We start from the raw sequence: 24,483 nt of genomic DNA, 5'->3' as shown, positions 1-24,483 counted from the left end.
AAAGGCAGATTTTGGTAAGTTAAATCCTAAAGCAACCACTAAAAGAACCAAAGAGTTATAGATAATAAGCCAATAAAGGAGATAAAAAAGAAACAAAAACATTCCATCAGTTCAAATGCATCATGCTGAGTGAAAGAAGTCAGACTTCAAGATATACATACTTTATGATTGCATTTATATGACATTCTGGAAAAGGCAAAACTATAGGGAAAGAAAACATATCACTGGTTGCTAGGGGCATAGGCTGGGCACGGCTTGACAACAGAGAGCACAAGGCAACTATTGGGGATGATAGAACTGTTCTCTAGCTTGAGTGTCATGGCTGTTGCATGACTCTTTATTTAAAATTTTTAAAAATTTCTCTCCCCTTCCCCCAGTTGTCTGCTCTCTGTGTCCATTCGCTTGTGTGTTCCTCTGTGTCTGTCTGCATTCTTGTCAGTGGCACTCAGAATCTGCATCTCTTTGTTGCATCATCTTGCTGCGTCACCTCTGTGTGTGTGCAGTGGCACTCCTGGGCAGGCTGCACTCTTTTTCGCACTGGGCGGCTCTCCTTATGGGGTACAATCCCTGTGTGTGGGACTCCCCTATGTGGGGGACACCCCTGTATGGCACGGCACTCCTCGCGCGCATCAGCACTGTGCGTGGGCCAGCTCACCACATGTGTCAGGAGGCCCTGAGCCTGAACCCCGGACCTCCCACATGGTAGGCAGAGGCCCCATCTGTTGGGCCAAATCTGCTTCCCATGACTGTTTATTAAAACCCACAAAACTGTACACTAAAAACAATGAATTTTACTATTTGTAAATAATTCCCCAATAAACCTGACAGAAAGAAAGAAAAAAATCCTTTGGAATATGATATCTTGGCTTTACTTCAAAATAATACAATCAGCAGGGAAAATTGGTGGCACAAGATTGCTCATGATTTGATAAATTTGTTGAAACTGGGTGTTAGGTATACTGTCCTCCCTACTTATGAATATATTTTAACATTTTCCATAATTAAGAGTAAAAAAAAAATAGCATAGAGGGATTTATAAACCCAAGAGAATATAAGCTCCATGAGGGCAGGAGATTTTGTCTTGCTCTACTGATGTATCTCCACAGTGCTTAGAACAGGGCTTGACACATAGTAGATGCTCAATAAAATTTTTAAAAAATGGGTGAATGAATATTTTGGTCCTTATCAGTTTGCATATACAGCATTAGACCCTGGAAACAACATTCCTGAGAAGAGAATCAGCAACCCTCACAAATCTGTATTCCTTATGCCCAGGGCCAGGCCCTTAGCGGAAAGGCAGCAACCCATCTCTGGATTTGGTTGCTCCACAGTCCATCACTGCGGGTTGGAAACCCTGACTTATTAAGAGAACACCCGTTTAGGAGTCCGACGATAAATGTCATTCAAGGCCTCCCATGAACAATCTGGGAATCTTGGGTAAGTGACACCCTTCCTTCCGCCTCAGTTAAGATGGGGAAATAATTCTTTAGTGCTTATGTGCATTTTCCCTGTTCGGATTTCTCTGAAGGGTACATGAACCCCCAAAATCGAGAACCTCTGTAGATGATCTTTAAAGTTCCTGATTTCCATTAATTCAACCAACGCTTATTGAGGGCCTGCTATGCTCCAAGCTCTCAGACTCCAAGGAGGAGTTCGACAGAGACAAGGTTCCTGAGCTCTGAGAAGATCATATACCAGGGAAGGGAAATATGCTCTAAATACGGAAGCAAACAATGTCAGGAAAGGGTAGCTGCTCTGAAGGAAATTAAACTTGAGGAATGTCAGTGACTGGGAGGGGGCATTCAGAGAAGGCTTTCAGAGGTGTCCCTGGACCTGAGGCCTGAGTGATGAGAACAAGGCAGCCCTATGGAGACCGAGGGGTAAGAAAGAAAACCTAGTTAAGGATTACCGACCCAGGGGGATGGGGCAGCAGATGTGACAGAATGCTAGGCGGGGTCAGATCTCGTACTCTGCTTTGAGGCGACTGTCCCATCTGAGCGACAGGAACAGCCGTCAACAGTCACGCAGGGCCTTGGATGGCAGGCATCTAGCCCGTCCTCGTGGCAGTAAATGACCACGACAATGCGCGACGCCCGGGCCCCTGCGCCCTTCCCCGTCCTGCCCGGCGACCTTGCTGGACGGCCAGGGTCAGTCCCGGCGTTCCAGAGCTCCGGCCTCGGCCCCGGCCCGGCAGTGCCAGGCGGGCGGGCGAGCCTTCCCGGCGCGGCGAGATTCTGGGGGCGCAGAGGCGCTCCCGGGGCGGGCGGCGAGAGACCGCGCGCGGCCCCGCGGAGACCCAGACCGCGCGGGGACCCGCGGAGACCCGCCGCTCCCGGGCCGGGCGCGCGCCGCGCGGGGGCGGAGCCGGGCGGGCGCGTGCGCATGCGCGGGCCGGCCTGGCGGGCCAGGGGGCGGGGCGGGGGCCGTGACGTCAGGTGCGCGCGTGGCTCCGGCTGCGCAGGAACAGCTGGTGCCTCCGAGGGCGGCGGGCGCGGGCGCGGGCGCGGGGGAGCTCGTGGCCGGTGGGGCCACGCCGCGGGAGCCGCCGCCGCCGCCGCGCGTCGCTGCGCCATGTCCGGGCAGCTGGAGCGTTGCGAGCGCGAGTGGCACGAGCTGGAGGGAGAATTTCAAGAACTCCAGGTAGGGCCGGACCACCTGGCCTCGCGCCTCTGCTACCTGCGGTGCGGTGCTGGCTTCCCCTTCCTCTCCCAGCCCGCAGGGTGGGGGCGGCCAGGGCCCAGGGGCTGCCCCTGACTGGGCCCTGCGAGCTGGGGGTGCGCGGGGGGCCAGCCCCCTCCCATCTCCCCGCCTTCAGTTCTTCAGCCCCCCCCCCCCGGGCCACCCGGTGGAAGCCCCCCTTTCCCTGCCTTCGCCCGGGTTCTTTGCCCCGCGCACCTCCTTCGCTGCAGAAAGTTGGTCTGTGGCCTCTGGGGACGCCTGAGGGGGCAGGTAAGGCGCTGGGGTTCAGAGAGACCCTCCCTTCACCCTGCAGGGGTCCCGCCATCCCCACCCCCGGGGTCCGCTTTTAGCCAACTCCTCTCCGGCCCAGCGGGGCAGCGCGCTTTCTGCAGCTCCGTTTTGGGAGGCGTGCTGGGGAGACGTTCACCTTGAACTGGGCTCTGCTTGGGATCGAAGGACTCCTCTTCCCCGTCTTTGGGGGCCCTGGTACGCGTGCCCACCTCTCTGGCACTCCTGCAGGCTCAGTTTGGCGTTGGGGATGGCATCTGTCAGTTCTGACAGCAGGGTTGCCTCGCCCAGTGCTAGCGGCTGCTCCCAGCCCTCACCCTTCTGGCCCAGAGCCTTCCACGGGGCGGGGTGTGGCAGGGTGCTGGAGAGAGGGCCCTTGAGAGACGGGCATTGCAGCCCAGGGGCCTGCAGTGGTTGTTCCTGACAGGAGGCTCGGAGAGGCCTCTGGTGACAAGTGATGCCTCAGAGACCCTGGGGTGGCCCAGGAAGGGACCCTGGCACCATTTCTGGAGATGGGGCTGTTCCCTTACCAGCCAGGGGGACTGTATTTGCTTTCTCAGGGGGCAGGCTCTATTTGCCTGGAAGCACAGGGGACACCCCCACCCCCTCCTCTCGTCTTAGCTGGGGCCACGGCATTTCCCTGATGTGTAGCTCTTGTCTGTAGCTGCGTTGGCCGCGGACAGTGTCCAGAGGATGGAGGGGAGGTTGCCGGGGGTACCTGTGATGGGTCTTTCTGCACATGACGTGGTGTGTCCCAAAGAATAGGGAAAGGGATGCTGGAGAGACCAAGCAGAAGGTAAGGTCCCCAGAAGCATCATCCCTTTCCCGGGCCCCCAGCATGTGTGGCTTGGGTGCCCTCTCAGGCTGGCCTGGACTCCAGTGCCCTTCACGCCCCTTCCACCTCCATCTCAGGAGTCCCTTCTGGCTTCAGTCCCAACGCAGAGTTCAGCCGCTTCTTCACGCTCTGTCCCACCGGGCGCTGAGGCCGTGGAGGGAGTATTAGGGTGGAGAGTGGGAGAAGCAAAGAGGTGGGCTGCGTGGAACCTCTGTGATTCGTAGTTCCTTTCCCTGGTCCTTCCTTGGAATAGGAGGAGGAGGAGTCTTAACACTTCAGAGATGTGCAATTAATACAATTAACAGCAATTAGATAGCAGGTCTTGGCAGGCAGCGGCTCCAAAGGAGTCGTTTTATCTTGTTGTTATGTTCTTACTTGAAGTCTCTGATGCGCAGGTGTGTTCGGGGTACAGAGGAATTAGGGATTAAATCTGGATTTCATCCTCCAGTGCTCAAGGAATAGCCTAGAAGGGCTGCCTGAGAGGCCACGCTGATGTCCCCAGTTCAGGTCTCTAGAAATGGGGATCCTGCTCGCCTCGGGATCTGGGGCTCAGCTGCTTGGTCAGTGGCCAGTGGTGGGTGGAAAGCCACAGTGTTCTTGAGGGCCAAGGGGTAGATGGAGCAAAATGCCACGCACGTCTTCAGTTCTTAGATGAGAAAACTGAGGCTTGGACATGCAAATGGACGGAACTGGGACCACAAAGCTACTTAGTGGAAAAGTTGGAGCTAGAGCTTCGTGCTCTAAGTGTTTCGTCCAGAGGTCTACGGCTGTGGTGGGTGGCCCCTCGCCGTCTCCCTCCCCTTCCCTCTCCAAGTATATTGATATGTGGGACTCTGAACTCTTGAGATGAAATGCTCTGGAAATGTGCATATAATAAGTAGGGTTTACATGCGTATGTCGGGCAGAGTTACAGCTGTGAGGCGCTTGTTGGGGAGCAATGAGGTAACAGGAACTAGAAAGGTTCAAGTGGGATGGAAGTTTTTCACTAGAAAATCGTCTATCTTTTTTCCCCCCTTCTATCTTAACTTTCGTTAATTTGCCTCTGAGTCCAGGGTTTATGGGTTTCACATCTGTGTTGCTCTGATTCCATCCTTCTGGGGATGATCTATAATGTCTCTGTTTTTTACTTCCCTTGTAAGTGAAGGAAGGACAGAGGAAACCTTCTTCTCAGACTCTGTTTTGTGGTTGGGGAAAGTAGATTTGAAAGATCTTTGGAATCCTCCCTGCTCCCCACCCAAAAAACTCTCCGGGACTTTCTAGAGGAAGTGATTGGTTTTCTTTTGACTGTGGTTTGCATCTCCCAGGGGCTTACTCAACTTCAGGGCGCAGTTTAAGTCTCTGGGGGCTTTGTTTTAGGCCGGTCGGGTTTTCAGTGGTGCCTGTGCATCGAGCGTCAGCCTAAAACCAGCGCGTGTCTGGCCCTGTGGCCTGTGGTCTGACCACAGAAGGTCACTTAAACAGACACGGTGGCAGGTGATTTCATGAGTGATTCCTGCCTTGCATCCCTGGAAACCTGACCCTGTCTCTAGTCCCTACCCAGGAAGCAGGAGGCCCCAAACCGCCTTTCCCTAAACTTGACCCCAGAAGGATGTCAATTTTGTACAACTGTTTAGCCATTTCACTGCCCTGCCCAGAGAAGGTGCCAGGCCCCTTAGAAAGCCCAGCGTGTCCAGGGTGGTCAGGGAGGGCTCCACTGTGGAGTGACAATTGAGCAGAGACTTGAAGGGGATGCCAGGGTGGGCACCGCGTGGATGGCTGGGGGAGATGTCAGGGCAGCAGGGGCAGCCAGCGCGGAGGCCCTGAGGCGGGAGCTGCCTGCTGGGCCTGGCGCGGAGCGGGCATGAGGCCGAGGGAATGGAGAGGTCAGCAGGCGCCAGGTCCTCCAAGGCTCTGTAGGCCAGAGGAAAAGACTTTAACTTTCGCTCCTAACGAAACTGCATTCCTCCGGCTGCTCTGCGTAGAATAGGCATCAGGGAAGTGGGCAGCTCAGTACTTCATTAATCCCTTATGAAACAGGTCCCCGGGCTCCTGATAGCCTCTTCTTACGGAGGGTAAGCCAGCTGCTCAGGGGCTCAGGGCTTACAAGGGCCGGAGCCAGGATTTGAACCCAGGCTGTCAAGCACCAGAGTCTGTGCTCTTAACCACGACGTAAGGAGAGCTGAGCCAGGGCAGAGCTGAGCCCTGGGTGCTGCCCCCTCAAGGGCGAGTAACGAGTAACGTGACTGACGGACCCCGAGATAACCCCCACGCCTGCAATGATCCCTGCCTCCTGGTATTCATTTTCTTGTATAATCCCCTCTCTGCGAGTGTGGGTGGGACCTGTAACTTGCTTCTAACCAATAGAATACAGCAAAGGTCATGTGATGTCACTCCCGTGATCATGTTACCTTATATTGCAAAGAAGATACTTCACTCCTGTGATTATGTTATGTTATGTAAGACTCTGTTTCGCTTAAAAAAAAAAAAAAGGGCTATGTGTGTGTGAAAGAGCACTAGATGGGGAGTCAGGATTTCTGGTTCAGGTCCTAGGTCTGCCACTAGCTACAAAACAAGGGCCACAACAGTAATAAGAACAGCTAATTGTATGGAACCTGGATTATCCCATTCAGTCAGCCCTGATTTACAAATGAGGGGACTGAGACTAGGAGGTGTTAAGTAATTTGGGAGTGGCGGAGTCAGAATTTGAACCCAGGTCTGCTGTCTTCCTCACATATTATCGTGTCTAACACAGTGGGCATCAGACGGATCCTGAGACCCTTAGCTCTAGAAGAAAAACTTTTGGATTGGCTGGGTCTCTTTTCCTTTGTAAGGCACTTCCATGATGTTGTCTTTTTGCTAAGCTGTATACCTTAACATTGGTGAATTGGTATGTAAATTTATACCTCAGTAAAGCTGATTAAAAACAAAACGGCACATGGCCTGTTACATATACCTCATCTCCTAGCCCTTTCATGACTGAGGAAACTGAGGCAGAGAGATTACATAACCTGATGAAGGCTTCCTTGGCTAGTAAGTGGCAGAGTCTGGATCTGAGTTCAGACAGTCTGACTGCAGAACCTAATCACTTAACCATTGTATTTTCTGCCTTCCAAATGCCTGACATGCTGACACCCCCACTTACTGCTTCTGTACCAGACATCACTAATCAATTCTGGCTCATGACCCAGAATCTTTCCCAATGTAGACTCCATACATTTTAAGTTGTCAACTTGCCATACTTGGTAGCATTTAAGTGGTGGTGAGTCCTAGTTAAGTATAATCAAGATTCCATACTCTTTATTTGAAGGAGATTCCTTAGAAAGAGAACTATATAAAGCTATAATCTCTTGAACCTACCATCAGAGAGAGGCCCAGCTATAAAGCTCTATAGCAGGTCGGGGCCCTGGCTGTATTGGGCTCTGCCAAGTTGCCTCCCACTTCCAGTGCTCTGGGACCAGAGCCCTGTCTGTAAATGCTCTGAGATTTCTTCTGCTTGGCAATTTTTGCAACACGTGTTGACTCAGGAGTTCTGACTCCCCAGTTCTGGATCTTATGACTCAGCCAAGTTGTGTTAAGGAGGCGTCTCCAGATGTTTCACAGCCGTGCTGGGACCTGGAATCACTCACCTTCTCTTCCCACTGGGGCAGAGCATTGGGCCTCAGGGGACGGGAGAGGTGGCAGAGAGCTCTGAATCCTCCAGCGGAAACGCACTTGTTTGTGTCTTTTATCTGTGTGGAGGATGGTAATGAGACCTTCTAGGAGGAAAGAAGTTATGGCGCCTCCCAGCTCACAGAGCTGACACCGCACTTCTCTCTCTAAAACTTAAAATGGGAGACATGTACAACAATTTGTTACAGCTAAAAACGGGAAACCTAAATGTCCATCAGAATGTATAATTATATCGAATGTCCACAGAGCAGCTATGAATAGCAGAATGAATAAAGTAGAGCTACATGTATCTACATCGATAAATCTTTTTTAAAAAGGCAACATTGTGCAAAAAGTTGCAGAGGGGTATGTGCAATATGCCATTTATAATCAAGTTAACACTGTATTGCTTATTGATACATATATATGTAGTAGAAGGATAAAGAGTGGCAAGGGGGTGGCAAAGACCAAATTCATTCCAGTGGAGACTCAGGCAGGGCCCTGGCGTGAAGCACCTAACGCTCTCTAAAGGATTTCCCTGAACGGAATTTAAAGGAGGGCTATTTGCCGAGGTGTGGGCAGGTTTAAAGGGCTCACGGGATGCTGAGGCATGCTGGAGCTGGCCACGGTAGCGAGCCAGTCCCTGTCCCACGCCTAAAGAGACCGAGGGAGCTCACTGCTGGGGTAACAGAAGAGGAGACAGTGATATGGAAGGACGCAGCCCTGGGCAGTGCGCAGCAAAGCAGGGAGGAAGCCTCTCCTTCACCCTTCGGGAGATTCCCACTGGCCAGTCCCGAGCAGGAGGCAGAAGGCAGGGGAGCCTGGGGACGCAGTCCGCGGGGGTCGACCTTCCAGGGCGCGTGGTCGGGGTGGGGTGTGGAAAGTGTCCGCCCCCTATCTGGGACGGGGACCTGGGGGCTTTCGACTCCATGTGCAGTGTTATTTCTTTAATCAAGGGTGACACATTGGATGTGAATTGTATGATTTTCTACCTTTTTTGCTTGTGTGTGCCTGAAACAGGAGAACACCAAAAAAAAGAAAAAAAAATCCCAACATTAACAAAAGGAAAATTGCTTTTTAGGCTCAATTTCAGTTGTTTATGTGATCATGTCCCTGCAAAAATCATTTCCTGCAGAATCAAGTAGTATACTATGATGGCATTTTCTCTCGGAAAGATAAATCTGTCTTGGCATTTGATTCTTTACTGTCTTCTGGCAGTTTTTTCCTTGTAATTATCTTCTTTCTTTCCCCTAAAGCTCTGCCTCATTAGGTATTCTATCAAGGGTGCTGCTGTTTCTTTTTTTTAACTTATTTTTATTTGCTTTTAATTGGTCTTGAACAAGAAAGAGAGTCGGGGCATCATGGAAAGAAGCAGGGGGTTGCCTTTTGCCGCAGGAGTGGAGTCCGTCTCCCCCGCCGCATGCCGCTCTGCCGAGGTGCCCCCAGCACTCTGGGTTATTTTTAGAGGTAGTGCCTTGATGTGGGAGTCAGTCACGTTTAAAAGCTGGTGCTCCCTGCTCTGTGTGCTGAGAGCTGACTCCCAGTGGTTGGTGAGTGTCTCCCGTGTTCCAATCTACTCTGCTAGGCTTAGAAAGAAAAAGAATAGCTTGGTAGTTTGGCATCTTCTTGAAAAGTTAAATGTAAATTTGCCATATGACCCAGGAACTCCATTCCTAGATACTTTCCCAAGAGAAATGAAAATATATGTCCACCCAAAGATTAGACCATGTATATTCATAGCAGCATTATTCATAATAGCCAAAAAAAGTGGAAGCTATCCAAATGTCCAACAACTGGTGAATCGGTAAATAAAATAAAGTCTATCTATACTACGTTTTATTTATTTCTTTTCTTTTTTTTTTTTTAAGATTTATTTATTTTTATTTAATTCCCCCCCTCCCCCGGTTGTCTGTTCTCTGTGTCTTTTTGCTGCGTCTTGTTTCTTTGTCCGCTTCTGTTGTCGTCAGCGGCATGGGAAGTGAGGGCGGCGCCATTCCTGGGCAGGCTGCTCTTTCTTTCATGCTGGGCGGCTCTCCTTACGGGGCACACTCCTTGCGCGTGGGGCTCCCCTATGTGGGGGACACCCCTGCATGGCACGGCACTTCTTGCGCGCATCAGCACTGCGCATGGGCCAGCTCCACACGGGTCAGGGAGGCCCGGGGTTTGAACCGTGGACCTCCCATGTGGTAGACGGACGCCCTAACCACTGGGCCAAGTCCGTTTCCCTATACTACTTTTTAAATTGCTGAATGACAGTTTAAAAAAAAATGCTGATACATGACAACATAGATGAACCTCAAAACATTATACTAAGTGAATGATGCCAGACTCCTAAGCCACATAATATATGATTCCATTTCATTAAAGTGTCCAGAATAGGCAAATCTATAGAGATAGAAAGCCCCAGTTGCCTGGGGCTGGGGTTTGCTCACAGGCACAAGGGATCTTATCAGAGTAATGGAATGTTCTAAGACTGGATTGTAGTGATGGTTACACAACTTGGTGAATGTACCAAAAATTAACTGAATTATACACTTGAAATGAGTGGATTTTATAGTATGCAAATTATTTCTCAATAAAATTGTTAAAAAACAATGGCTTAGGTTCTTAGTCTGGCAGAAAAAGCCCCAGTATGGGTGTCCAGAGATCTGCATTTTCTGTGTGTGCGCCTATTTAGTTACTGACTTGTTGAAGCAATCATTGAGCCTGACTCCAGGTCCTTGGTTTTGACAACCTTAAGGCGAAATCGCCCTGGGCAAGATCAGGGTAATAAGGAGCCCAAGGTTGGTGGCATCTCCTCTTACCCGCTGTGGTTGATTTTGCCCAGAAGGAAGGCTCGGTTCTTTGGCACATCTGTCTTGACTCTGACACTCGTATCTGAAATGAAGACACTCAACTCAAACTGACCAAGCAGACCAAGCCAAGAACAGCACGGTTCATCAGCTCAGAGCTGGGAAGCCCGAGGTGTCCTGCCTCCAGGTGTACGGCTCCAGGGCTCAGACAGAATTTTGGGGCTCAACCTCATCTGCCGCTCCTCAGTTGGGTTCATTCTCAGGCAGGGCCCCCCAAGACTTTGGCAAGACAGCTCTGGGCTCACACCTTGCTAGCTTCAGAGCTAGTGGAAAAAGACTTTCTCATTTTTAGCGGTTGTGATAAAAGCCCCACAGCTGAGTTTCGTTAGTCCTGAGCACCCATCCGTCAATCAGCCAGATGGGTCAAGAGGCTGCTGCTCTGATTGGCCAGGCCTGGGCCATTTGTCCTCCCCTCGTTGGCTGAATGTGGGGGAGGATGGGTGTCCAGAGAAAATATGGGGACATTTACCAGGAGGGGGCTGGCTGCCTGATTGGCAAAAACAACAGAAGGCCTCCATCTGGCCGACTGGCTCCATTTGAGGCTCAGGGCCAAGGTCGAGGAGCAGATGATGGGGAGGATTGGATCGCCTCTGTGGCTCAGCTCTGTTCCCAGGCAAAGCATCTCGAAGCACAGGTCCACCTGAGGGTCCGTTGGCGACTTCATCATGTTCGGAGGTCAGCCGGGGCCTCTGAGGGAAGGTTTCCTCCACCTCCCAGAGCTGCCCCTTGGACAGCACATCAAGAGTCGGCTGTCCAGAGAAAGTGAGGGTCCAGGAAATGAATTCATAGCCTTTCCTACTGCTTGTGGGACTGCCGTGGGTGAGGGTTGAATCAGCAGAGAGACTGGGCATGAGCAAGGCATGCCCTGTCATACAATAAGATCCTTGTTTCCAGTTCTCCCCACCCTGTGTTGTCCTCCTCATGGTGGCAAATCCTCAGCCTGGAGCCGAGGTCGGAAGTGGACCAGGTTTGTGGACTCCGGGATTTGGTCTCCCCTGGGAAGTGGCTCTGGCCAGTGGCAGAGCGAGAACTGGGGGGGGGGGAGCAGGGATGAGCCCATATGCCAGGGACAGAATTATGGGAAAGCCCATGGACTTCCCATCCCAACAGTCTGATACTTTAGGGTCAAGCAGAAAATATCACCAGTGAGACATAGAAAAGTGCCTGGAAAAAAATTAAATGTGTTAATTTTGGGGGGAGGGGGAGTTCTGTTTTTCTTTTCATTTTTACCATTTTTTAAATGTTAACATTGAGTGTGGTTGAGGTGTGGAAGGCTGTAGATGGGAGTGTTTAAATTGGTCTAGGCACTCTGCAGGACAGTCTGCCAAGGTCTCTTAGAAGTACAGGGGAGCAGATGTGGTTCAAGCCCTTGGGTGCCCGCCTACCAAATGGGAAGTCCCAGGTTCAGTTCTTAGTGCCTCCTAAAGAAGATGAGCAAGACAGGGAGCTGATGCGATGGGCTGGTGTGGTAAACTGATGCAACAAGGTAATGCAGCAAGATGATGCAGCGAGATGACGCAACAAAGAGACACGGCGAGGAAACACAATGAGAGACACCATAAGCAGGGAGTAGAGGTGGTTCAAGTGATTGGGTGCCTCCCTCCCACATGGAAGGTCCTGGGTTTGGTTCCTGGTGCCTCCTAAACAGAAGACGAGCATAGAGCAGAGAGCAAGCACAAACAAATGAGGATAGTGGGTGGGTGGGGGGGAGAGAAATAAATAAAATAAAAAATTTAAAAAAGACAAACTACAAACATGCCTGTATTCCCTGACCCAGCAATTCCACTTCTCTTCTCCAAAGTGGACCTTCTACAAAGAGACCCTTGCCCATGTTCACAGGGGGTCAGTGCAAGAATAGTATTCAGTGGTGCCTGGTTGGTTAGGGTCAGAGACTGGAAACAACCTAAATGTCCAGCAATAGGGGAGTGGCTAAGTAAACTGCCATACTAAGTATGAAATGTGGTACAACACTCCAAAGAATGAAGCACATCTATACGTCCTTACTGGGTAGCTCTTCAAGACATATTGTTGGGGGAGAAAAGCAAGTTGTATAATCAGATGTGTATTCTGATACTGTTAAAGTATTTGAAAAAAATAAAAAGTTTGTGTTTTAGGGTATAAATGATGCTGCTATAATAGACCCCAAAATAAAATGGCTCAAATGAGGTAGCTTCTCTCTCTCTGACATGATAGCCCAGAGGAAGGTTGTGGTGGAGGATGAGTGGTGTTCCAGTTATTTATTACTGCATTAAACAAGTTGGATTATGCTCGTGGAATTTAGATGGCACAGTGGGGATGGATTGAATATGCTCTAGGATGCCTGATGCCTTAGGTGAGAAGGCTTGAATGGCTGCAGGTAACTCACATGGCTGGGAACTGAAATTATCTAGACGTCTCTCTCCTCCCCTTCCCATGATGGGGAAAAAAATCAACTGAAAATATATTTAATGAAAATTCAAAAGATTGTTTAATTTAAGAGGTGTATTTTTTGTTCAGCTTAATCTAAAAAATATATTTTTTGTTCATTTCCTAAAATGTTTTGTATTGTGGCAACATATATAGAAACAAAATTTCTCATTTTAACCATTTGTAGGTATATATACTGGAGGTTTCTTTGCTTGCTCGCCTGGCACCCAGGTTGGACTGACATGAGGTTTGCCTCAGGGGGGACTGTGGACTGGCACGCTCACCCATGGTTTCTGCCCGGCCTTCGGGCTTCCTTACAGCGTGGTGCCCTCAGGGCAGCTGGACTTTGGCTCCAAGAGCAGGTGTTCCAGCAGTCAAGGCAGAAGCAGCATGCCTGTTGTGACTTTGTCCCACAAGTCACATAGTGTCTCTTCTGCCAGTCACGAACCTGGTTTAAGGGGAGGGAACAGGATTTCCAACTCTCTATGTGAAGAGCAAGAGGGAAGGGCAAGCAGCTCCTTACAAAACATGGTCCAGAACACGCACACGTCACTTCTGTTTGCATCCTGTTGGCTAACCCTTAGTCACACCGTGACCCTAGCTGCAGGGAAGACTGGGAAAGGTGTCCAGCTACAAGGCAGTGGGGTCTTCTTACCAAAGGAAGAAAAGGAGAATAAGTCTTAGGGACAATAGTTTTTTTTAACAGTATGTAGTTCATGTATATCTATATCTATATCTATATCTCTCTCTCTATATATATATATGTTGCTATGACCCATGGGCCAAATCCAGCTTGCTACCTGTTTTTATGGACAGTAAGCTAAGTATAGTTTTTATGTTTTTTTTTTAATAATTGAAAAAATCAGAAGAAGAGTAACATTTTGTGAGGTTTGAAAATTATATGAAATTCAAATTCCAGTGTCCATAAATAAAGCTTTGCTGGGACACACCCTTATCCATTCATTTATCTATTGCCTCTGGCTGCTTTTGCATATATATATATATGTAAATACACAGAAAGAGGCCTAGAAGATTAAATTGGTAGCAGTGGTTATTTCTGGGGAAGAGAAGGGGGAGAAGACAGGATAGGGGTGTGTTCAAAGCAGGCTTTAGCCATAACTGTACGTTTAAATTTTGAACAAGGATAATGTCTTCCCATTTTACTTGCAAAATTAAATATTGGTTAAAACTGAAGAGGGCCTGGTAGTCCTCTGGCTGCTGATTTTGCAGTCTGGTCTTATCTCTTTGTGGTGGGACCCAACCCCACAGAGTGCCCAGGAGGCAGCCTGGCCCCTTATCTCCCAGGAGCGGCAGCCCAAAGGCCTCTCTGCTCTCCCCGTCCTGCGTGGAGGGCTGTTTTGGCATTGAAGGGGAAGGTGATAAAAACGCAGCCCCTGTCCCCACAGGCTGCTTAGTAATTACCACTAGAAAGGTGGTGCGAGCGCCCAGAACAGCTCCTTCCCTGGCAGATCAGCACAGCGGCCGCCCTATGGGACATGCCGAGAAGGATGCGGCATCCGTCAGCTGTCTTCCTGCCCCAAATACATAACCGAAACCTTGTCACGAGGACACAGGGGGCCAGTCCTGGTCGAGGGACATTCTTGCAAACAGCTGGACTGGACTCTAGAAAAATGCCAGTGTCTTGAAAGACAAGAGAAGGGCCGAAGGCTCGAGTCAAGGCGACTGCAGAGCCAGGAGCAATTCTGCGGAGGTGCGAGACTGAATTGCACCCAGGACTGGGGGGAAAACAGCCCCAAAAGGACTTTTTTTTTTTAAGACTTATTTTGTTTTATTTTTTTAAGATTCATTTTTTATTTATGTCTCTCCCCTTCCTGTCCCGCATTGTCTGCTCTTTGTGTCCATTTGCTGTGTGTTCTTCTGTGTCTGCTTGCATTATCTGGTGGTACTGGGAAACTGCGTCTCTTTTTTGTTGAGTCATCTTGCTGCGTCAGATCTGTGTGTGTGTGGCGCCACTCCTGGGTAGGCTGTGCTTTTTTCATGCGGGTCGGCTTTCCTTGCGGGGTGCACTCCTTGCACATGGGGCTCCCCTATGTGGGAACGCCCCTGCATGGCATGGCACTCCTGCGCACGGCAGCTTTGTGCATGGGCCAGCTCACCGCATGGGCCAGGAGGCCCTGGGGATCGAACCCTGGACCCTCCATATGGTAGGCGGATGCGCTATCAGTTGAGCCACATCCATTTCCCCCAAAAGGACATGATTGGTACCCCTGGCAAAATTTGAATTTGCCTGTTATATGAGATCACAGCGTTGTGTTGTGTCAAGGTTAGCTTTTCTGTGTTTGATAAAAGGCCAGACCGTGAATATTTTGGCCTTTTGGGCCAGACGGTCCTTGTCACAACTACTTTGCCATCGTGGTGCAAAAGCAGCCGCAGACGATGAGAAGATGAATGGGTGTGGCTGTGTGCCAGTGGAATTTGAATTTCATATAATTTTCCCATGTGATGAAATCGTTGTCTTTGACTTTTTTACAGCCATTTAAGAATGCAAAAAACCTTTCTAGCCTACTGGCTGTATTGGGTTGTATGAGTGTCCCCCCCAGATCTCCTGTTCCCCCAGAACCTCAGAATGTGACTTTATTTGGAAATAGGGTCTTTGCAGGTGGAATGAGTTAAGGTGAGGTTGTCCTGAAATGGGCGGGGGGCCCCAAGTCCACTCTGACTGGTGCCTTTAGAAGCCGGGGAGAGTTGGACAGAGACGCAGAGAGAGATGACCACGTGGAGTTGGAGTGGAGAGGGAGGTGATGCTGCCACAGGTCAGGGGACACCTGGGAAGGGGAAGAGGCAAGACAGGTCCCTCCCCTAGAACCTCCAGAGGGAGAGTGGTCCCTGCCGGCCTTGATTTCGGATTTCTGGCCTCCAGAACTGTGGGAGAATAAATGCTCTTTTTTTTTTTTTTAATTGACTTTGTAATAATATTACATTAAAAATATATATGTCAACTACCAACTGATGATGCAACTGGAAAATGACCTTATACGGAAGGTTCAATGCGGATCAGCAGAATATCCACGTCTACATAAAATACCATGACTTTAAAATGCTGTTTGACCTAAAGTAAGGGGGAAATGAAAAGGAGAAATGAGTTTATATGGCTACGAGTTTCTAAAAAAGAGTCTGGAGGCTGGCAGAAGGATTGCCCTCATGCACAACTGAGCAGAGTCAGAGAGACAGATAAAGCAGATACAACCCCCAGATATTGGTTCCTTTGAGGGCTAAAGAGACCCATGGGAGTTATGGTCATGGCCGATGGGGTTAACTACCAGGGCAGATGGCCCCTCTTTGGAAATGGTGTTTATGTGTGATGAATCTGGACTCAGATGGGATCTCCCTTCATAAGACTTTCATGCTAATGTGCTGGAGGTGCAGTTAATGTTGGGGTTTAAGATATATTTAGGGGATTTGAATCTCTGGACTGACAATGTGATAGCCAGGTCCTGAGCCTCAACAGACTCCAGCACCTACAATCTGATCTATTGGACTTACCACACTCAGCTAAGATGGAGTTGAAGAAGGACAACCACCACACCATGGAGCCTAGAGTGATTACAACTGAAAATGGGAGGATTGCATCCAGCATCCATGTGGAATCTGAGCCTCCTCTTGACATAGAGGTGCAATGGACACAACCAATCCAGTGTCCACATAGAAGAGGTGGCATTGGATTGGGAAAAGTGGACATGGTGGACGATGGGTATGGGGAAAGGCAGGAAGAGATGAGAGGTGGAGGCGTCTTTGGGACATGGAGCTGCCCTGGATGGTGCTTCAGAGGTAATCACCGGACATTGTAAATCCTCACAGGGCCCACTGGATGGAATGGAGGAGAGTATGGGCCATGATGTGAACCATTGTCTATGAGGTGCAGAGGTGCCCAAAGATGTACTTACCAAATCCAATGGATGTGTCATGATGATGGGAACGAGTGTTGTTGGGGGGGGGGAGAGGGGGGGTGGGGGGGTGGGGTTGAATGGGACCTCACATATATATTTTTAATGTAATATTATTACAAAGTCAATAAAAAAAAAATAAAAATATATATGTGAGGTCCCATTCAACCCCACCCCTCCACCCCCCCTCTCCCCCCCCCAACAACACTCGTTCCCATCATCATGACACATCCATTGGATTTGGTAAGTACATCTTTGGGTAAATGCTCTTTTAAGCCACCTGGTTTGGGATGCTTTGTTCTGGCAGCGCTGGGAAACTAAAAACTGCCCTGACAAAAACAGGCGTTGGGCCAGATTTGGCTGTGGGCCATAGTTTATTGACCCCCAGTTTAGAGAAAGAACAGACACACACCGGGTGTAAATAGGGTGCAGTGGGAGCAGGCGGGGAACCTGGGGAAAGGGTGTTCGTGAGTGCTCTTTGTACTGTTCTTGCAAGCGTGAAATTATTTCAAAATAAAAAGTTAAAAAGAGAGAGAGACGTGATTTGCTCCTCCGGGGGCCCCGCCAGTACAAAGGGACTGATCCGCGTGTCCCGCGAGGGGTGGGCACGCGTGGCCCCCGCGGCGTGCTGGAGTGGTGAGCCCGAGGGGTGTCCGCCTGCTTCGTGGCCTTCACTTCTTCCTTACGTTGCGTTGCGGCTTAGCCTTCGTCTGGAGGGACCGCTCTCCTCACGGCCTGCCCCGCTCCCTCTTCTCTCCCTCTGCGGAAGACATTTCTCCACCAGCTCCAAAAACAGCTGTTTTAAATACATCCCTCAGCTGGCTGTCTTGGATTTCATGGTCCCGTTTCCCTGTATGGGTTTCTTTGAATTGTGGGTGCTTGTCTTAGACGACCAGAGCTCTGGAAGGGGTTGCTTCCCTGCAGGTGGAGCTGTCTGTTGGGAGGCATGCCCCAGCGGCCTGCCGATGGGTTGCCGCTGTCCCTTTTCCAGGGCGGGCTGAGATCTCTAGCCTGACCCTCTGGTCCTGGAAAGGAGAGCTTGGGGGTAATTGGAGTGTGTGCCTGAGGTGGGAGGCTTAGCTCAAAGGGAGGAAGGAATATATGTGTTTCCTAGTGGACTTGCCAAAGACTCTTTTTTTAAAAGATTAAAAAAAAAATTTATTTCTCTCCCCTTCCCCCCCCCCTCAGTTGTTTGCTCTCTCTGTGTCCATTCGCTGTGTGTTCTTCTGTGACCGTTTCTATCCTTATCAGCGGCATGGGACTCTGTGTCTCTTTTTGTTGTGTCATCTTGTGTCAGTTCTCTGTGTGTGCAGTGCCGTTCCTGGGCAGGCTGCGCTTTCTTTCGCTCTGGGCGGCTCTCCTTACGGGGCACACTCATTGCGCGTGGGGCTCCCCTACGCGGGGGACACCCCTGCGTGGCACAGCACTCCTTGCGCTCATCAGCACTGCACATGGGCCAGCTCCACATGGGTCAAGGAGGCGGATGCCCTATCCATTGGGCCAAGTCCGCTTCCCTTGCCAAAGACTCTCGATTGCTAGGGTCAGAAGCCAACTCCAGTTGGTGGAAGGGAAAAGGAGTTTTTTAATCCAGATAACCAAGAGTGTTCATTCAGACTTGGCTAGATCCAGGGGCTGAAATACTACTTTCAGAATTGGCTCTCTTACCATTGCTCAATCTGTTTTCCTCTATTGGCTTCTTTCTCAGGCATGTTCTCCCCATTCAGCGGCCCCAGGTTTACCTTCTGCCGCATTTACAAACCCGGGAGAAAGAGCATCTCTAACCCAGTAGTTCCAGCCAGAGTCCCAGGGCAGCCTCTCAAGGCCCAGCCTGAGCCCTGTGTCCTCCTCAGAACCAATCATTTGCCAGGGGATTGGGGACTACTGATTGGCCAGGCCTGAGTCACATGACCACCCTTGGAGTGGGGACAGTCAACTCTACCCAAACAATCTGGATTAAGAATTGCCACAGGGTGGCCCCTGCTGTTACCTGAAGGGGAAACAGAAGCTGGGCAGGAAGGCACAGTAGCTACTTATTACACAAGTGCCGTGCCATGCTGCTTTCCCCAATTCCAAGCTGCGGCATCTGGACACATCCCTGATAGTTCTAGCTGTATCGTTTTAGTTGTCAAACTGTCACCGTGTAGTCACATCCCCTGACCACAAGCAAACCATAAAAAATGACCTGTTCTGAACCCCCGCCCCCCCGCCACTGTCCTTCAGGAAACTCACAAGATCTACAAGCAGAAGCTAGAGGAACTGACCGCACTCCAGACTTTGTGTAGTGGCTCCATTAATAAGCAGAAGAAGCGACTGAAGGACCTGAAGCACACGCTCCAGAGGTAAGCAGGCATGCAGCTCGAAGACTGATTGATTTATTAATTTCTCCACCCCCCTCATTGTTTGTGCTGGCTGTTTGCTCTCTGTGTCTGTCTGTTATGTGCACTCTGTGTCTGCTCATCTTCTTTTAGGAGATGCCAGGAACCAAACCTGGACCTCCCATGTGGGAGGGAGGTGCCCAATCACTTGAGCCACATCCGCACCCTGCTTGTTGTGTCTCTTGTTGTATCTCCTTGTTGCATCTCCTTGTTGCCTCATCTCATTGTGTCAGCTCACGGCGCCAGTTCTTTTCATCAGCTTGCTGTCTTGCTTGTCTTCTTTAGGAGGTACCAGGAACTGAACTCGGGCCCTCCCATGTGGGAGGTGGGCACCCAACAGCTTGAGCCACATCCGCTCTCCTCCCCTGATTTTAAGTGACAGAAACCCACTCAAAACTGGCTTAAGCAGAAAAATGGGGAAAAAAATCTTTTTTTTTTTTTTTAAAGATTTATTTATTTATTTAATTTCCCCCCCTCCCCTGGTTGTCTGTTCTTGGTGTCTATCCGCTGCGTCTTGTTTCTTTGTCCACTTCCGTTGTCGTCAGCGGCACGGGTAGTGTGGGCGGCGCCATTCCTGGGCAGGCTGTTCCCTCCTTTCACGCTGGGCGGCTTTCCTCACGGGCGCACTCCTTGCGTGTGGGGCTCCCCCACGGGGGGGACACCCCTGCGTGGCACGGCACTCCCTGCGCATCAGCACTGCGCATGGCCAGCTCCACACGGGCCAAGGAGGCCCGGGGCTTGAACCGCGGACCTCCCATGTGGTAGACGGACGCCCTAACCACTGGGCCAAAGTCCGCTTCCCGAAAAAAATCTTTTTAAAAGATTTTATTTCTCTCCCCCTTGTTGTTTGTGCTCACTGTTTGCTCTCTGTGTCTGTTCTTTGTGTGCTCATTTCTCTTTTTTTTAGGAGGCACTGAGTACCGAACTCAGGACCTCGTATGTGGGAGGGAAGCGCCCAATTACTTGAGCCACCTCTGGTCCTCGCTTGTTGTGTCTTCATTGTGTCTCTACGCTATGTCATCTCGTTGCATCAGCTCATCGTGCCAGCCTGTCTTGTCAGCTCACTGTCTTACTCATCTTCTTAGGAGACACTGAACCTGGGACCTCCAGTGTGGTAGGTGGACGCCCAACTGCTCAAGCCACATCTGCTTCCTAAAATGGAAAAATTTTAATGGAATAAAATCAAATAGCTTCAGTCATCACTGGATCCAAGATCAAAGGTTATGTTTAGGAATTTGGTCTTTCTCTTTAAATTCTGCCCTTCTCTGGTTTGGCTTCACTCCAGGATGGCTGACCCCTCGTGGTCTCTGAGATGGCCACCAGCAGGCCAGGCTCATCCTCCAGCTTCGCGTCCTACTTCTTGGCCACCCCAGCAGAATGAGTGCGTCTCTTTCCTGGTACTTCCAGCAGAAGTCCTGGGCATGATCCTCACTGGCTGGCATTGGTCAGGTTCCCATCCGGGACCCCATCACTGGGGATCTGGCTGGGCAAAGCAAGGTCATAAACCCACCTTGGATCTGGGGAGGGGGGTCCCACCTGAACCATGTGAGGGGAAGAGCGAGAGAGTGTTTCCGAAAGGAAAGTTGGGGTGCTGTTACAAGAAGCAGCCATGCCAAGTAGGTGAGCAGCGGATAGCCTTCCCGAGGGTACGGGGGGCTTTCTCCACCAGGGTCTTGGGCTGGGGGGTAATAGCTTGGCGTCTCTGGTGGGGACGAACTGGAGTTTGTGACTTAGTTCAGTTTCCTGAGGCCAGGGTAATACGCTCACTTCCTGGTCCTTTCTGTTTGGGGAAGAACTTTCTTCCCCAGTGGGTGAAGGGGTACAGGAGAGGCTGTGACATCCCTTAGGTGGGTGGAGAAACTGAGGCTCTCTTAGCTGCTCCTACAGTCCAGAGTTTGTGGCTCCTGGGCAGTTCCTCCCTTCCCTCGTGGACGATTTTTGGGAAGGGTACAGATTACTGCCCTCTCCTTGACTGACCATTTTGAAGTGGAGGCATAGGGTGACCCAGACTCGGGTGTGGACGTCACCACTCGGGGCATGGCACGTCTTGCTGGTGGCAGGGCTGGCCTCAGGAGCCTCCTGTCTGTCAATCTAGGTGCCCCCTCGGCACTCCCCACCTTTCGGGCTGGATTGCTGTCGTGGGGCCGTGCTGAGCGTTGTGGGTGTGGAGCGGCCTCCCCGGCCTCTCCTCACTAGATGCCAGGAGCCCCCCGCCCCAGGCGTGACAACGGAAGGCCTCCAGACACGGCCCGGTACCCTGGGGGGCGGAACGACCGGGTCGAGACCCCCTGCTCAGAAAGCTAACGGATGAGTGAGTTTCCTACACGTGAGGACCCCGACTGTTCCGACGGTGTGTCCGGACTTGCTTTTCTAGTCCTGGAGCTGGATTTTACTGAGGGATCCTAGACCTCGGTGGGTGGACGGTGTAGCCTCTGAAAACGCCTGCCCGTCTGTCCTGAGTCGGCTCCAGGCTTTCCTTTGCTGGAGCGAGGCGTTCACTGCCCATCGGGCTGCTTGACTGTGTTCCAAGTGTCCCCGTTCAGTCCTCGCAAAAGAACTGCCCTTGAGGTCGCCTGATAGTACCCCATTTCTCAGGTGTGGGAAATAAGGCACAATTGGGGGATAAATAAATAAATCTTTAAAAAAAGAGAGGTTCAAGGACCTTCCCAAGGTCACAGAGCTACCACTGAGGAAAGCAGGTATTGCTCAGGCATTGAGCACCTGCTTCCTACGCAGGAGGTCCCAGGTTCAGTCCCCAGTGCCTCTAAAAACAAAAAGCAAACAAGCGAAAAAATCAACCCAGGGGAGCCATTGTGGCTCAGTGGTTGGGTGCCAGCCTCCCATGTACAGGTCCAGGGTTTAATCCTTGGCCCTGGTACTTTAAAAAAAAAAAAAAGCCACCACTGAGCCAGAGGGCAAGCCCAGGGCGTCTAGGCGGGGAGTCAAGACTGAGAGGAGCGCTGGGCGGGGGAGGCGGTGGGAGGGCAGCGCTCAGGGCGTCCGGACTCGTTCCCCAGTCTGCTTCAGCCCCTGCTCCTCCTGTGCCCGCACCTCTGACCCCAGGTACAAGCGCCATGCCAGGCGGGAGGAGGCCGAGCTCGTCCAGCAGATGGACACCAATATCAAGGAGCGACAGAACGTCTTCTTCGACATGGAGGCCTACCTGCCCAAGAAGAACGGGTAGGCGCTGGGGACTCTCTCCCCCTGGGCTGCAGGCGGGCAGTCTGCACCACCCATCCCATGTCACTCCCACCTCCCCGTGGAGCTCGAGGTTGGGGGCAGAGGAGGCAAGCGAAGGGAAGGAAGGAAAAGGAGGCTTCCCCACGTGTTTGCCCGGAACCCAGGAGGGACCCTCAGCCTCCGCCGAGTGGCCGGTGGCCCTCCCAGCAGGGCTCTTGCAAGTATCCAGCCGGAGGGTCCGAGTCCAACCCTTGTCACGTGCCTGGTGCCACCTGGGGCCAGGAGGAAAGGTTGCTGACTCCCAAGAGCGCAAACATTAATTGAGCGCCAACTGCACACTGGGCACTGTGCTGGGAGCTCGCTTGACCTCAGTTCTTTTTTATCCTCAACAACCTAGTGAGTCAGGTCAAGGTGTCTCTCTCCAAGGGGGCCCCGCCCATGTGTGGTGGAGCCAGGCTGCGATCCCTGGGCCTTCCGAGTCCAGAGCCTGTGTTCTTTCCCTCGTGCCCCTTGCGGGAAGGCGCCATCCCCTCCCTCAGACCACCGCTACACCTTGTTCTCGGGAGGGGTCCTTACAGTGTTGGCGTCTCGTGCGCTGTTGTGGGCCTCCCGGCACGTCCCGTCACGTCACCCTGAACCTTCTCAGTCCCACCGGGCACTGAGCCAGCGTCTCCCACCAGGAGGAGGGCATCGCTTTTAGGCCGGAAGCGCAACGGCAGGTGACCTGCTAGCCGTTTAAGCCATTTCTCTTGACTTCACCTTTTTTGCTGTGTGAGTAAAACCTTCCCGTGTCATCTACGGAATGAACCAGTAGCCCGACACTCTTGACCCTTCTTTGCTGGGTGGCTCAGATCCTCCTTCCAACTTCCTTTCTTCCCAGTCCCTCCCTGCATCTTGTCAGGAAGCTTCGGATTACAGGTGACAGTAAAGCCAATTCACAGGTGCTTAGTTAAAAATTGGGGATTTCTTGGCTCATATAGAAAAGGCCAGGTGTAACTCCAGGTATGGCTGGATCCTGCTGCTCAAATAATACTATTAGGATCTGTCTCCTTGTTCTCTTTTTGCTCTTTTGCAGCATGTGGGTTTCATTCTTAGGCAGACTTTCTCTACAAGCTAGCCCTAGCAGCACTGGGCTTGCGTCCTACCCCTTAGAAATTCTAGGAGAGGAAACCTTTTCCTCAGTAGTTCTGGCAAAAGTCCCAGGGCTGATTCTCTCATTGGCCTTGATAATAGCCGAGGGCCATCCTTGGCTCAATCAGGAGGGTTCGCTGTTCTGATCGGCCAAGCCTGGGTCACGTGCTTTTCCGTAGGGTCTAGGGGGAAAAGTGATTCTCCAAAGGGGACTTCCATTGCTCTTTCAGGAGGAAGGGACTGAATGCCAGGCGAGGAAAACAAATGCCCCCCTTTTTTTTTTTTTACTTTATTTTATACATTTAATAATTTAAAATATAAACAAAAACTAAAAAGAAAACACAGTTGAATAAAAACATAACATATGCCCCCTTTATGCCTCTGCTCCAGTTACACCAAACTGCAAATGCCCCTAGAATCCACTGATCACTAGAAAAAGGGTTTTTCTCTTCTTTTCTTTCCTATCGAAGTGTTACTCATCCTTCAAAGCCCAGTTCAAATGTTGCTGCCTCCGTGAAGCCTTTCCAGACACTCTCCCTCTGTGGAATTAACCCTTCTCCCCCAAGCTCTCATAACCCTTTTTTAATCCCTTCATTAGTGTATTAGGGTATCAGCTATTACAGCAGAGGCCCAAAGAAACAATAGAGAGAGACACCTGACAGTCCAGAGGTGAGTGGGCAGAAGTCCTTCCAGCTTCTGCTCACTGTGTAACCCTCCCAGCAGAAATGAGTGCTTACGTCCTCAGAAGACACACACAAGAATGTACATGCCACAACAGACTTCATATGTTTGACTCCATTTATATTAAATGTCCAGAGGCAAATGCATTGTGGATTGCCAGGGGCTGCGGGGAGGGAGGGATGAGGAGTGACTGCTGATGGGTATGGGCTTTCTTTTTTGGGTGTTGAAAATGTTCTGGAATTAGATAGTGGTGATGGTTACACAATATTGTGAGTATATTAAAAACCATTAGATCATACTCTTGAAAATGGTGAATGCTATGGTATGTGAATTGTATTTTGATTTAAAAAAAGAACATCACAGCATTTTTATTTGTAATAACCGAACACTGAAAATAAGCCAAATGGTCATCAAGAATAGAATGAATAGGTGGCAGACTTGGCCCAGTGGTTAAGGCGTCCGCCTACCACATGGGAGGTCCGCGGTTCAAACCCCGGGGCCTCCTTGACCCATGTGGAACTGGC

General features: G+C 50.8%; 1 protein-coding gene across 3 annotated transcripts in view; it reads left to right on the top strand.

The window, feature by feature from the left end:
* The first annotated feature begins 1,783 nt into the window (after positions 1–1,783).
* TMEM120B (transmembrane protein 120B) overlaps positions 1,784–24,483 on the top strand; it is a 44,469-nt gene continuing 21,769 nt past the window's right edge. For 2 of the 3 annotated variants that reach the window (XM_058281341.1, XM_058281343.1), the window contains exons 1-3: positions 2,466–2,640; positions 18,813–18,931; positions 22,031–22,147. In XM_058281341.1, coding sequence (XP_058137324.1) covers positions 2,572–2,640; positions 18,813–18,931; positions 22,031–22,147 — 305 coding nt within the window. In that variant the 5' untranslated portion in view covers positions 2,466–2,571. Of the gene's footprint in view, positions 1,881–2,465; positions 2,641–18,812; positions 18,932–22,030; positions 22,148–24,483 lie in introns of those variants that run through there. The other variant, XM_058281342.1, reaches the window with a different exon arrangement.

Source organism: Dasypus novemcinctus, chromosome 19 (assembly GCF_030445035.2).
Source record: "Dasypus novemcinctus isolate mDasNov1 chromosome 19, mDasNov1.1.hap2, whole genome shotgun sequence".
NCBI classification, from domain to species: Eukaryota; Metazoa; Chordata; class Mammalia; order Cingulata; family Dasypodidae; genus Dasypus; species Dasypus novemcinctus.
Note: the sequence above shows the minus strand (reverse complement) of the source record. Positions and strands in the feature narration are given on the sequence as shown.